The sequence below is a fragment of the Betta splendens genome, chromosome 14 (assembly GCF_900634795.4).
Source record: "Betta splendens chromosome 14, fBetSpl5.4, whole genome shotgun sequence".
NCBI lineage: Eukaryota > Metazoa > Chordata > Actinopteri > Anabantiformes > Osphronemidae > Betta > Betta splendens.
In genome coordinates, this window is record NC_040894.2 from 4,202,168 (window position 1) to 4,214,755 (window position 12,588).

The window sequence follows — 12,588 nt, forward strand, 5'->3', positions numbered from 1 at the left end:
TCCTGTGGTCCTTTATATAGATATGCGGTTCTGTAACTTTTTATTGATAATCTTTGACTTTGTCACTGTTACAAAACACTCATGAGTAACAAAACTTCCAAAAGTAGTCTCATTATAAACCCAGCATTCATACAAAAAAAGAAGCTAGATACTAGTGTTCCTGCAAAATTATTAATGGAGCAAAATAATTCATTGTAGCAGAAGGCTACAGAATCACAGGTTTTTGATTTTGTGTAATACACAACAATTTAATGCAGAATTAAAATATTTTAAAAGAATAGGATGCAAATTTCCGAAATATTTTCTGCCTGGAGAAATTAAGACACAAAAACAGGCTCAATGTTGTGGATGCAAGAGGTTTTAGGAGCTGCCTGGCCAACCTATACTTACTTCTCTGGACAGACTGTGACTATGGGCCTACTCAAAGTGTAACCAGAAAATGGCATTTTTGTTCTTAAACAGATTGTCCTTCTTATGTCACATTAATGAAACTGCCTCCTCCTTGTTCCTTTGTTCCAGCAAATCACGAGAATCAGCAGCCACCTCTCTGATTGTGCTGCATCTGCTCCTGAATCCTCTCCAGCACTTCCTGCATCCTCCTCAGCTACAGTGGAGAAAATAAAGCATAGATGATGGGTGATCAACCTTGTGAATAAGTGTATGAATGAGTGGGAGAGTGAGAGAAACACACCTCTTCATCTTTCTCAAAGATCAGCCTTTCCTTCTCGGTGTCAACGGCTGCAAGCGGCAGAGGAAAATCTGTCTCTGTCCTCTCCCAGTATTTCTCACGCAAACTAAAACACAGCATATTCAGCAGACAGAGCAGTGTAGCCATGTGTTTTGGTTGTATTGCAGTGTCCAGCCACCCACCTGCGCTTCCGCTCCTGCACCACCATGCGGGTCATGCTCTGGATACACTGTGCTCTGTAGTTCTCATAGTGCGTCTCCCGCGTCACATCCTTCAAATCCTGCATGTGTGTCCTCACCAGCATGTTCCTCAGCAGCAGGAAGTCGGAGTGGGACGGGTTCTCAACTGACCACGCAAACACAACAGGAGACTGAGTCAGACTCACTGCTGCAAAAGAACGTGTGTGTGTCTGTGTGTGTTCTACCTTCAACCACACCCCAAGGATAAACTCGACCCCTGAACTTGCGACCGCTACACTCCACCTGAACGTTACTCCCAATTACTGCAAACGGGATGCTGTCCTGCAGAGAGAGGCAAAAACCCTCACACTGAGTCACAAAGCGACAGCACATTTCAACCATCACAAACTCTGGCGGACCTTGAGTGTCTGATCCTGCTTCTTCAATTCTTCGTCCTCGTCAGAGTCACACTCAGGAAACTGGTAGATGTTGACCCCAAACTGCTTGATCTCCTCTCTGATCTGGGCAAAAATAAAGATTAGGAAAAAATATAAGTTGGAAATTGTTTTGTGCTAGACAGCAAATATTGCATGCGGAACTGCGCACAGAATAAATCTTAATTACTTGAGCCACATGTTTTAATGAAGGGCATCAGAGTGTGTTTATAATGTCATACCTTCATCTTCTTCCTGTAAACCTCTGCTTGTGTCAGGCTGTCAGCTTTGGCCAGAACAGGAATTATGTTGACCTTGTCGTGCAGGGCCTTCATACACTCCACATCCAGAGGTCGCAGGCTGATGTGGGAGAAGAACCAGGTTGGTGTGCAGTCTGCTGCACATTCATGTGTAGATGTGGGCGGTGTCTGTTTACCCGTGGCCAAAGGGAGAGATGAAGTAGAGGCAGCAGTGAACCCGGTTGTCCTGGATGTTTCTCCTGTTCAAGCCGCTCTCGTCTCTGAAGTACTGCTCAAACTGCTGGTCGATGTAGTCTTCTATGTGCTTCCAGCTACGCAAATACATCACATCTGAATAAATGAAGCAACAACTACCGACCCATTATAACACAAGCTGCACCACAACGTGCTGCGTGATGACGACAAGGGTTTGTGTTTGGATTGTGCCCTCACAGCCTGTCTGACTCTTTAACAGTGCCAACAGCAGCAACGCAGAGCTGGAGTGCATTTGCAGAGAAATGTGACGTCACCTTTCCGTGTTGTTGACAGCGTCTCCAAACCCTGGTGTGTCTATGATGGTGAGCCTCAACTTGATCCCTTTTTCCTCAATGCCAACGGTGTGTTTGACAAGGTCGACTGTTTGACTGATCCGCTCTGCAGGCACATACATAAGCGTAACTAAACCTAAACAAGCAACACGTTGGGAAAAATCATGTTGGACCACGCGTAAACAAACAGCCTCACCTTCTGCATTCGGAACTTTCCTGTGTCTGTAGAGGTCAGTGAGAAACAAACTGTTGATTAATGTGGATTTACCAAGGCCAGACTCTCCTTCAGAGAGAGAGAGAGAAAGACTCTAAAAACCCTGGAGTCAACCGTTGTCTTCCTTCAAAAATTATTGGAAAATCGAAACAAGAAAGTACTACTTCACACAAGATGACGCTAAAATGTTACTAATCAGTCCGTAAAGGTCACAGTCCACATTGTTCAGGATTCTTCTTTGAGGGGCAGAACTTACCCGCCACCATAAGCGTAAATGTGAAACCTTTCTTCACGGTCTTTCTATGAACCTGGTTGGGCAAGGTGGCAAAACCCACGTACTCCTTGTCCTGGTCCTGCAGAGAAAAAAACATAAATGCAAGAAAGAATGTGAGCACACGGTAGAAACAGATTGACTCCAATGAAAATCAACAGACCCACTGCCTCCTGCATTTCCTTATCTTTTAAATTTCTATTATAGCCGTGAGCTATCGTGTTAAATCACACCTCAGGAGAGTCATACGGGTCAAAGCGCCCCCATGGACTGCGCGGGCGGGAGGACGGGCTGAGTGGAGAGTCCAGAGACACACCAGAGACGAGCTGCCTCCTCAGCGGCAGCGCTTGAAAGCCTACGTCTGCTCCTGCACATGCTGGTCGTTGGGGGATCGTCAGAGAGCCGGTCAGGTAGCAGGACATGGAATGGGACGGAGGGTGACTCCTGGGAAGGCTGCTGAACGCCCCAGTGCCTTCTGGGCCATAGCTGAATGGTGCCCGTTGTCTTGGGGACATGGGAGGCAGGTCCCTCATGGCGTAAGGGAAGGGAGTGTCATCCTTGTCCTCAATGGACAGACTGGACAACTGGGAAAGGAGGTAGAAGACTTACACATGATCATACAAAATAATTTCTGAATAACTAGCTGCTCAGCAAGGCGTGACTAATACAAGGCAAGATGTGCTCTTCTGTTGTAGTAGCAGATTAACACCCTTTCTTCACTGATTAGCACTGACCTATGATCCCATTAGTCCTCATCCATCTGTCCAGGCAGATTGAACTAAAACTGTCCCACTCATAATATTTGCTATGTTAGTTCTTGAGGAGTTTGCAGTTTATACACACGTGGTAGAATGTTCCTGTGTTTCGCAGCTACTGTATGTGTCCCACACCGTTTTCTCGTTCTCGTTCTCGTTCTGAAAGCCTGATCGGGGTTTGTCTGGTCCCTGTACCTGCAAGCTGTCCACAAAGCTGTGCAGCAGGCTTAACCCGGTTAATGCTCTCACAGAGTGAGTGTGTGTGTGTGTGTGTGTGTGTGTGTGTGTTGTGGGGGGGGGGGGGGGGGGGGGGGGGGGGGGGGGGGGGGGGTGGGTAACACACAAGCTACAAACACTAGCATTAAAGGCTATTCTGCATTTGTGTCCTACCTCCTTTTCTGATAAAGTTGCAGCTTTTTGAGCAGAAATGGCAGAGTTAGTGTGGGAGGAAAATGTAGAGATAAAAACAATTAATTACAAATGCTGTTGGAAAAAAGTTGGAAAATTGGAAAATGGCAACAGAAGATAAATTCGTTCAATAATTTAATATTAAAATAAAAAAAGAAAGGAGCTTTACGAAGCTAAAATCCTTCTTATACGGTTATATGGAATTTTGTATTTAATACACCACAAGTTTATACTAGCACAAAACACAACAACAACGACAACAACAAAACCGAAACCGTGCTATTTATTAGCTGAGGTGATTTCAATCAGCCTAATTTGCATGAATCGCTCCGTGTCGCAGACCTACCCTTCTTATTGCTGCGGAACCGGACCGGAGAAGACATGTGCTCCATCACGCTGCTTTGCCGAGCTGTCCAGACCCAGAAAAAACAAACAAACCACAATGTCCTGATACCATATGGTCAAAAGTATGCAAGCAAGGGTAAACCGTGACGAGGTTCATGTGTGTGTGCAGATCCACAGACTCTACAGGCTGCTAAGTGCTGCCACCCTCAGGTGGTAACAGCTACAACAATGGCTAATTAAATAAAATATAAATAAATAAATTAAATAACTAAATAAATAAATATGCCTTTCCCCAGACACTCTTCTAACCAGAAAGAATGCGTTTTTATTATCAAATTATTTATTTTAACTATTTACAATTTTTAAATTTCTTCTTCTTCTTCTTCTTCTTCTTCTTCTTCTTCTTCTTCTTCTTCTTCTTCTCCGTCTTCGTCTTTTTCGCCAAGGTAAGAATATTGTTTATAATTCGGAGACGCTTATATATATTTCATAATCCATTTAATTAGACGAGGCTATGATTATGAAGGTCAAGTACAGAAAAACTTTAAGATTAACGGCATTATGACAGCCAATGGTTACCCATAGTTACCCAAATATATGCTAAATATAATGCTAATATTAAGTATACGCTTAGTTTAAATGTTTAAATGGAATACATGTACTGTACCTTGAGCAAAAACGTGAATTTATTTTTAAACATACAATTGTATATTTTCATCACCCAGTGTGTTGGATGAAGTTTTTGTTGCATAAATTAAAGTATAAAGTGCCCTGTGTTTTCACAGCTTCTAAACAAAGCTATTACTACATCCCAGATATTAACTAATTCAACTAATTGCAGCTTATATCAATATCTGATTTATACAGAAGTGCTAAAGACAAATGTGACGAGACATTATGGGTGAACAGATTGTTGTGGCCCGTCAATAATAAACACTGACATATTTTATAAATAACTTTTAAAAGGCTGGTCAATAATAATGCATATTCACAGAGACAGTACTAGACAATTGTTATCAAGCCACAGCACATCTTTTTACTATGTCCTTTGTAAACTCTCCTGTATGTTTCTATATTCACTAGTTCAATTTCTGCATATTGACCACACATTTTTCCTTCACATATAGTTTTATAACGGTTCCAGTTCTGTCCGAGTAAAGTCTTTTCTCCTTCAGAACAATGCTTTACAGGTGTGTTAGTCATAGTACAGAGCCGTCATCTGGAGATTTGTTCCACTGTGCCCTGCTTGTGCTTCTGGGCCTGTTGCACTGGCCTAGCACCATGGTGTTGACCTGCAGAGGTTGCGATGGCTCGTGTCCTAAGGAAATATTGTGTTCATAGGTTCCAGAGCCATTCTTGCTGAAGTCTGCATTTGTGGACCGGCTGTACAGACTCTTGTCTTGTGAGTGGTTCTTAAATTCTTCACTGAGATTGGAGTGGTTTTGCTCAGACTCTATATCACAATGTGTATGTTGTTGTCCGTCCAAATATCTATCAGGTGCACTATTTTGATCTTGGCTCAAAGAAAGGTGGTTAGGCTCTTTGTGGTTTCCTGTATTGTCACAGTATTGTTTGTGGTCAAGCCTTTCTCCTTCTTGCTGTAAACAAGTGGTGAGATTCAGAGAGGTATTGTCCTGCTTGTCAGAGCGACTTTGGTTGTTGTAATTTGTCCAGAAGTCTCTGCAAAGCTGCTCTATTTCAGAAAGCAGAGGAAGGCCAATGTCCAGGTGCATCTGCAAATTCTCCAGCCACTCCGCCAGCTTTGAAAAGGCAGGTCTGAAAGGTAAAGGACAAAGAATTGACGTAAGAAGAGGCTGTAGCATGCTCTTACTCAGTTTTGCATTAGTTTAGTACGTCTATAAAGCCAAAGAGTGGTGTGGCCACAAATGATAGCTATTATAGAAAGTCCTGAGCCTCCGAATCTGAGCCTTCTCAGCACCATGAATATTGTGGGCTAAGAGGAGTAGGCTGTCTAAATCCTGGAATCCCTCCCACCCACTGTGCTGGCTGACAGTAGGAATATGTCAGGCAAACACGGATGTTTCCTAAGCTGTTTCCCTTTGGGTTTAATGACATTTTTTTATATATTGTCTGACCCTTGGCTGTATTAATGTTGTGACTGATTGGTATACGTATATTAATGTAAAACATTGTTTGGTTTATACATTAACTGTGGTCGGTTTGTTTAGTTGTACCTTTTATCAGCGTCCATTTCACAGCAGAGGACTGCCAGCGGCAGGAAAGGCAAAGGACACGATGTTGGGTGGTACTTCTGCAGGAAACCAACTACACTCAACCCAAAGTCATTTGTGCGGGGAAGATAGTCGGGGTCAGCGTTGACTCTGCCTATTATCTTCAGTGAAAGAGAAAAGTACTGTAATAAGAATCTTTCATTTGGAAGTTACGACTTTCTGATATGTGTGGAAAGGTGTTATTCTGCCTACATTTTCTTACCTCACATATCATTATACCAAAGGAAAAGATGTCGACCCGTTCGTCATAGGTTCTTCCTGAGAAGTGTAGAAGGAAGATTTCAAAACGTGAAACGTCATGGCTTAAGGTTTGTTCATTGTGAGATCGCCAATCCACTGCCGTAACTAACTTTGCGAGCTCACCGTGGATCATTTCTGGGGCCATCCAGTAGGGGTTTCCCACCACAGTATACCGCTTTCTTCTGTCAGGTTTACGAAGCTCTGCTACCGTCCCCTTAGCAGGTCGATCCAAAGAAGATGTTCTGCTCTGATTCCTCTCCTCCATTACTAGCCTGGCTAATCCAAAATCTGCCACTACCACAGACTGGTTCTAAACAGGCAAAGGAAATAAATATTGCTGTATTGTATCGCTTAAATGCAAGTTGAAAGACAAACAAAACATTTGATGGGCTTTAAACAAATCAGGTTTTTACCTCTCGCACTAGACAGTTGTGTGAATTTAGGTCTCTGTGAATGACATTCATGGAGTGCAGATAGGCCTTGGAGGGAAAGATGCATAAACATATTGGAGAACAGGCTAAATCAAGAAATGGATTATTACGTTCATAATACTGATGAGAAAGACTCACCATTCCAGCTGCAATGTCTTTAGCATAACTCACTCTTATACTCCAGGGAAAGTCTTTCTCCTAAACATCAAGGTTCTGATCATGACACAGTCACATTGAACAGATCCACAGACATTGTGTGCCTCCAAGCTAAATACAGTAACTTACCATTTTTACAATGGTCTCTCTGAGAGTTCCTCCCTGGATGTATTCAGAGACAAAGTTTATTCGTTTGTCTTTATAGAAGAGTCCAATGAACTTGAGAACATTAGGGTGGTCCAAGCAGCGCATCACCTTCACCTGTACAGATTTTGTAGAAATAAGCCATCTAGTACTGGTTTCACTGATCTACACTCCATTTAAAAGGTCTCGCAGAGGTTGCTTTGCTCTCCACCAGCTGTATTCTGTATGAGGATGACTTGATGTGTGACTTTCTGCAATATTCTGTAATAATTCACTTCGCCTGCTACTTACATCTTCCTTATTGCCACTTACCTCCTTTAGGAATGTCTTCTGAGTCTCTTCATCAAAACTTATCAGCTCTTTCATCACCATCACCTCCCCCGTTTCCTTATGCGTCACCTTGACACAAAAGTGTAGCGCTATCAACATTTTGAGAAAGTCCATAATGAAAAATAAATGTTACATACAGTAGAGAGATTGTGCTACATACCTTGACAGCCTGTCCAAAAGAACCCTTGCCAAGCACCTCTCCATGTATAAGATCTGAAGGTCTGAAGATGCGGTGGGTCCGATCTCCAGGGTCCACGCGAAGAGACTCTGAACGAACCATGTCTCTCTTTTGAGATAAAGGCGACTGTGTACCAGGGGACAGAGGACACTTGTCTATGCTGCAGCTGCGCCTGAGGGGAAAACAGAGCTTTAGCTTGACCAAAAGGTGGAACCATAAACCAAAGCAGTGTAAGTGTCAGAACCTACAGAATAGGCCTGGATCGCATTCCAGGGGTACTTTGGTGCTGAGGAGGTGAGAGGCTCATGTGATCTCCTGGACTTGGCTCTTCCTCCAGACTTGGGAGCTTTCGGGTTGAAGCCAGTTTATCACATGCGCGGGGGTCAAGACATTTGATGTTGCCTTCGGGGTTGTTTGAATGAAGGTTGTCAGAGGAGAGGGGGTTGTGCTCAATGGTCAGCTGCAGTGGTTTGCTGGTGTCCCGGATCACATGGATTATCTAGAGGAAATGTTGTGTTTGATTATTGGGGCCTGTAGTGGTAGACCTTTATATTACTGCGTGTTGATGGAGAGTTTGAGGCCTACCTCATCTGGGGAGATGTTGCGAACAGGGATGCCATTGACCTCAATTATGTGGTCACCAGTATGTACTGAGGACAGCAGGTCAGAGCTGAGGACATTAGGGTCTAACCTGAGAATCAGACACAGACAGACACAGAGGAGGGAGGGCTTAATTATTTTTAGTTTTGTAAGTCTACTCTACACATTCAGTGCCAAATTTATTTCCGGTCGTGTCTTAGGTTTAGAGACGCACTCAGTCACAGTAACCAGAGGGTTTATTTCTTGGCTGACATCGGTGGCGACAGTCAGGCCCCTTCGGCCGCCCGTGTGGGGAGGAAGGGAAACCAGAGTCACCATGTGAGTGCTCTCGGTGAGCGAAGAAGCAGACGTCACAGCTGATACTACGCCCTGATGGAAACAGTGACCACTGCGGAAATGAAAAGGCACAGCAAGCATCCCAGGATCAGAAATCATGGCCTCATAATTACACCTTATTGAAGGTTTATAATAAACTTGGAAATTACCAGTAGAGTTTGGAGCGTTCCACAAGCGTGTAGGTGTCTCCATCTCCAATGACCATGTCACAGCTCGTACAAGTGAAGCACTCGGGGTGATACTTCTGCTCTCCGGCAACCTGTTGAAGCACAGAGACAGTCTTTTCAAACACATGGCAGAAGAAGAAGTCTAGTTTTTTTAAGAATATCTTATAAGGTATAAGGGGGAAGTGCAGTGTGAGCTCTGAGTATTATCTCTGTTTGTGGCTACATGAAGGCCTGGTTGTGTCAGAATGCTTCCAGGGGAAATCCTCTGGGTTGAGAGTGAAAAGAAAACACATTTACTTTCATATCAGCAGGAAACCAGGAGGCAGGAAGGCTTTGAATGAATAGCAGCTCTCACGTGCTTGCGTAGTTCTCGCTGTGATAGCTTTAGTTTTGTAATATAACATATTATTAATGTGACTTAAAACTGTTTTCCAGGACTTTAGCTGGGATGTTGTGACAAATTACAATGGAATGAGAGTCAACATCACAAAATAGACCAGATGGAAAAGGAGGCCAGGAAATGAGGCCATTGTCTCATCCAGTGTTGTTTAAGGGCTCCACAGTCAAAATAAGCAAAGGCATAAGCATAATGCTTTCATTTCTCAAGTCACCATAACAAGTCCTGTAGCGATGGTGTCCCTGCAGCCGTGGCAGTGCTCCCCATAACGGGCCCAGTAGTGCTTCTTGCAGTAGAGCTGTCCCTCCCGTTCATAGTACCAGCGAGACAGGATGCAGCTGCATTCACAGCACCTGAGGAGAAGAGAAAGGCCAAAGAAGATGTTGATTGAGATTCAGGCTTTAAGAGACAATTCCATTCCAAATCACGTCACTCAGCTGCATCATGCTGAGTAAAGTGATCCTGTATCAGTTGGAGCATTTCCCTCCGTTCGTCACAGTATCCTATGTCGCTGACACTCGACTCCTTTTCTGACCTGCCTTGGTTGGTCCTGCTTGTGTTGAATAACAATGTGACGCTTTTATTCCTAACCTTAAGCCTGAGACATGCTTTGTCTGCTGGGGGAAGTGCAGCTATTGGAACTAAAGGGATGATGATGCACAGTATGTATCATGGAAGTGGTTCTGACGCGTATACTGAATATTCTCTCTGCCAGTGCCTGGTTAAAATACCTTCCTACAAAAGGCCCATTCATATGGTCAGTCATATGTCTGCACAGTGCGGCAGCAGACTGTGCAGCAGGCCCTTTAAAAATGACCGTTCATATCTAGCATGACAATACAGTAAAAACCTGCTTTCTTCTCTCAAACGCACGGTCAGAGTGGGTGGGGACTTCCTGTACAGAGTACAACTCCATGTTTCATGTTCCACCCTGAACTGTAAGTGAAATGCTGTTTTTACAATAGGAAATGAAACGGCTGCTTCACTGTAGTAATGGCACATGACGACTATTCATTAAATACTTTACGTTTTCTCAATCTCATTAAAGTTAAGTTACACGTGACACTAATACAGTCATAAACTGCACATAGTGGCTCTTCTGTACAAGAAAAGGTTGTTGCTGTAAAACACATCACTTCCGTTGTGATTTTTAAATAGTAACTAATGCAAATATGTTCATGGGTTGATGAGTAGTATTGAGGCTGTGTAGGACTCTCAGCACACTTTAGGTTCTCTGCAGCCCATGTTCTCAAATATAAATACAGTTCTTCTTATTACCTTGAGCCTTGGCCAATACTACGTTTGCAGGGGAAATCACACAAGTACTGTTAAAGGACTGACGTTTGTCTGGGAGGAATTAATGAAGTGATAAAGCTGTCAGACAGCGACATGTTTACTTCTGGCCCCTGTGCTCGCTATTGTGCTGCTGGCGACGGATATGGAAGCTTCCAGCTGCACCTCACTAGTTCTGCTTCAACATCTGGTCGCAAGAAAGCTGTGGCGTTAGCCCAGAAGCACATCCTGAGACTTTATCTTCTCTGTGTTCCACTGTCACATAATGTCCTCGTCCTGTTGTATCCCTCCACCTCATAGTGTTTCCACATCTGGTTCACGTTCTTTCTGAACAGTGATCGTGTGTTTTAGTATCCTTCTGTTTCGTATAGCTGGTGATCAGCCTCCTCTCTGTGCTAAGATGTGTTACTGTGCCACTAACCACTTGTGTGCCACTTGTGTTGTAGGCACACAAGCACCTGGAGTTCATGAGACTAAAAAGATGTCACAATAATATAGATCAAGTGTTAGGAACTATGATGTAATCCTACTGTACACTCCCCTACTGGTTTCCTGTCAGTTCTGCCTGTTTGAGTGGAAACAATGTTCATAAAAGTAAAGAGAAACCTTTATCCTGAGTTTTGTTGGAGGCTGATTTGATAGTTACAATAAACAGGTGTCCTGTTGTGATGTTACAAAAAATACGTACACATGTAACATGTGAAAGTGATGTGGGAGTAAAGTGGCTACTGACGTGGGGGCTGCTCGTGTATCTGGTTGTCGCGGGAGACTTCTGTTTGAGGAAGTAGTGAGGAAGATGTTGTGCAACACCAAGCTGTTTTATTTAACTTTCTTTCACTCCCTTTTGTTCATTCTTTCAAGCTGATTCTTCACTTCCTGCTGATTTTACGCATTCACATCTCACTAATCAACAACAGAAGGTCTTACCGTCCCTTCATTCCTCTGCGAAACCTCTGGTCCCGTCGTGACATCCTGCCCTGTCCCGTCACCGTTAGGCGCCCGTCGCTCACAAATAATCCACCCAGTTAAGAAAGAGCTTGTTAACAGCATGAGGTCATGAGAGGTTCGAGGCGAGCGCTGGCGTAGAACTTTTCTCTATCTGAAGGGTTTCACTCTATGCCCTTTGTGCTGATGTTTCCTGACTACTTGCGGCAGAAAGAGACAGAGCCGCTGACACCAGCTGGTCAATCTTCCACTTGCCGAAAAACCGACCTATCTGAGTAAGGAACCTCTGCTCCTCCCCCCTCCTATTTTTTCCTGCATGAAAATGTCTGCAAGATAAAGTTACACAGCTCTTCAGAGTTCAGAGTGTGGGAGAGTTCAGCTTACGGACTCTTAGGTGCAAACCTATTTATATGCATTAGTATATGTAAGTGTGTTTGTTTCAGAAGATTCTCTGTGTGTTTTGAAACGAGTCCTGTTCCCATCACCACAGCCATAATCTCTTTATGAATGCCCCAATTACCGCACTGTCCCGATCCTCCAGTAAAGCACTCTGTTCATCCAGCACGGCAAACCGGTTGGGGGGCGGAATTTAGTAAAGCTTAAGTAAGTGGGACTGATCAAAAAATGAAGAAATTAGAAGAAATAAGTAATTGCTTTGGTTCCTCTATTACACTGGGATGTAGTGGCATAAAGAAGGCATCAGTTTATTTCTGTAGTTGTTGGTCATTGATGGCTGTAATGTTAGTTTATTTCCTTTTTCTCAATTCTGCCTGACTTGTGGCTATTAATAAACCTCATCTGATAGAAGAATTAAGAACATCGTGTGAAAATGCAGCTTCCTCCTCCTAACCCGTGTTATTGCTTTACGTTGTGTACATGTGCTGCATTGCCAGTGATAGTAGTAGAACTACTAGTAAATGGCCTAAAACCATTGCTATGATTAATTCTTTGTGTTGAGCGGGCTAGACAGTATGGTTTAAAAGCGACACCTTTTCCTCATAGGCCAATAAAAACACTGATAAAACACTGACAAAACCA

General features: G+C 43.6%; 2 protein-coding genes across 4 annotated transcripts; both read right to left on the minus strand.

Annotated features, from left to right (window-relative positions):
- Positions 1-23: 23 nt before the first annotated feature.
- LOC114869668 (septin-5-like) lies at positions 24-4,596 on the minus strand. 3 transcript variants are annotated; one of them, XM_029174072.3, is made up of 12 exons: positions 4,083-4,378; positions 2,807-3,157; positions 2,559-2,655; positions 2,285-2,371; positions 2,071-2,194; positions 1,738-1,872; positions 1,544-1,661; positions 1,287-1,388; positions 1,113-1,209; positions 871-1,033; positions 692-794; positions 24-604 (listed from the first exon to the last, which is right to left on the minus strand). In XM_029174072.3, the coding sequence occupies exons 2-12, from the start codon at positions 3,104-3,106 to the stop codon at positions 533-535; spliced, it is 1,398 nt and encodes a 465-aa protein (XP_029029905.1). In that variant the 5' UTR covers positions 3,107-3,157; positions 4,083-4,378; the 3' UTR covers positions 24-532. The 3 variants fall into 3 exon arrangements, with proteins under 3 accessions (XP_029029905.1, XP_029029904.1, XP_055358092.1); XM_029174071.3 differs by having other exon boundaries at positions 2,071-2,371; positions 4,083-4,596; XM_055502117.1 differs by lacking the exon at positions 4,083-4,378 and adding an exon at positions 3,719-3,738 and having other exon boundaries at positions 2,071-2,371.
- Positions 4,597-4,749: 153 nt separating this feature from the next.
- On the minus strand, positions 4,750-11,801 carry LOC114869663 (LIM domain kinase 1-like). Its single transcript, XM_029174065.3, has 15 exons — positions 11,533-11,801; positions 9,527-9,665; positions 8,898-9,007; positions 8,627-8,800; positions 8,398-8,503; positions 8,061-8,311; positions 7,795-7,984; positions 7,617-7,703; positions 7,290-7,421; positions 7,143-7,202; positions 6,987-7,052; positions 6,697-6,883; positions 6,536-6,591; positions 6,277-6,434; positions 4,750-5,857 (listed from the first exon to the last, which is right to left on the minus strand). The coding sequence occupies exons 1-15, from the start codon at positions 11,574-11,576 to the stop codon at positions 5,281-5,283; spliced, it is 2,337 nt and encodes a 778-aa protein (XP_029029898.1). The 5' UTR covers positions 11,577-11,801; the 3' UTR covers positions 4,750-5,280.
- Positions 11,802-12,588: the final 787 nt, after the last annotated feature.

What these genes read in the sequence shown, in the direction of transcription:
- LOC114869668 (XM_029174071.3), bottom strand. Translation starts at nt 3,106, where the DNA reads ATGAGGGACCTGCCTCCCATGTCCCCAAGACAACGGGCACCATTCAGC. An exon ending in TCCTTGGGGTGTGGTTGAAG is followed by an intron (nt 1,034 to 1,112) that starts GTAGAACACACA and finishes TTGCGTGGTCAG; the next exon opens with TTGAGAACCCGTCCCACTCC. An exon ending in GTGCAGGAGCGGAAGCGCAG is followed by an intron (nt 795 to 870) that starts GTGGGTGGCTGG and finishes GCTGTGTTTTAG; the next exon opens with TTTGCGTGAGAAATACTGGG.
- LOC114869663 (XM_029174065.3), bottom strand. Translation starts at nt 11,576, where the DNA reads ATGTCACGACGGGACCAGAGGTTTCGCAGAGGAATGAAGGGACG. An exon ending in CGCAGAGGAATGAAGGGACG is followed by an intron (nt 9,666 to 11,532) that starts GTAAGACCTTCT and finishes TCTTCTCCTCAG; the next exon opens with GTGCTGTGAATGCAGCTGCA. An exon ending in GAAATGGACGCTGATAAAAG is followed by an intron (nt 5,858 to 6,276) that starts GTACAACTAAAC and finishes TTTACCTTTCAG; the next exon opens with ACCTGCCTTTTCAAAGCTGG.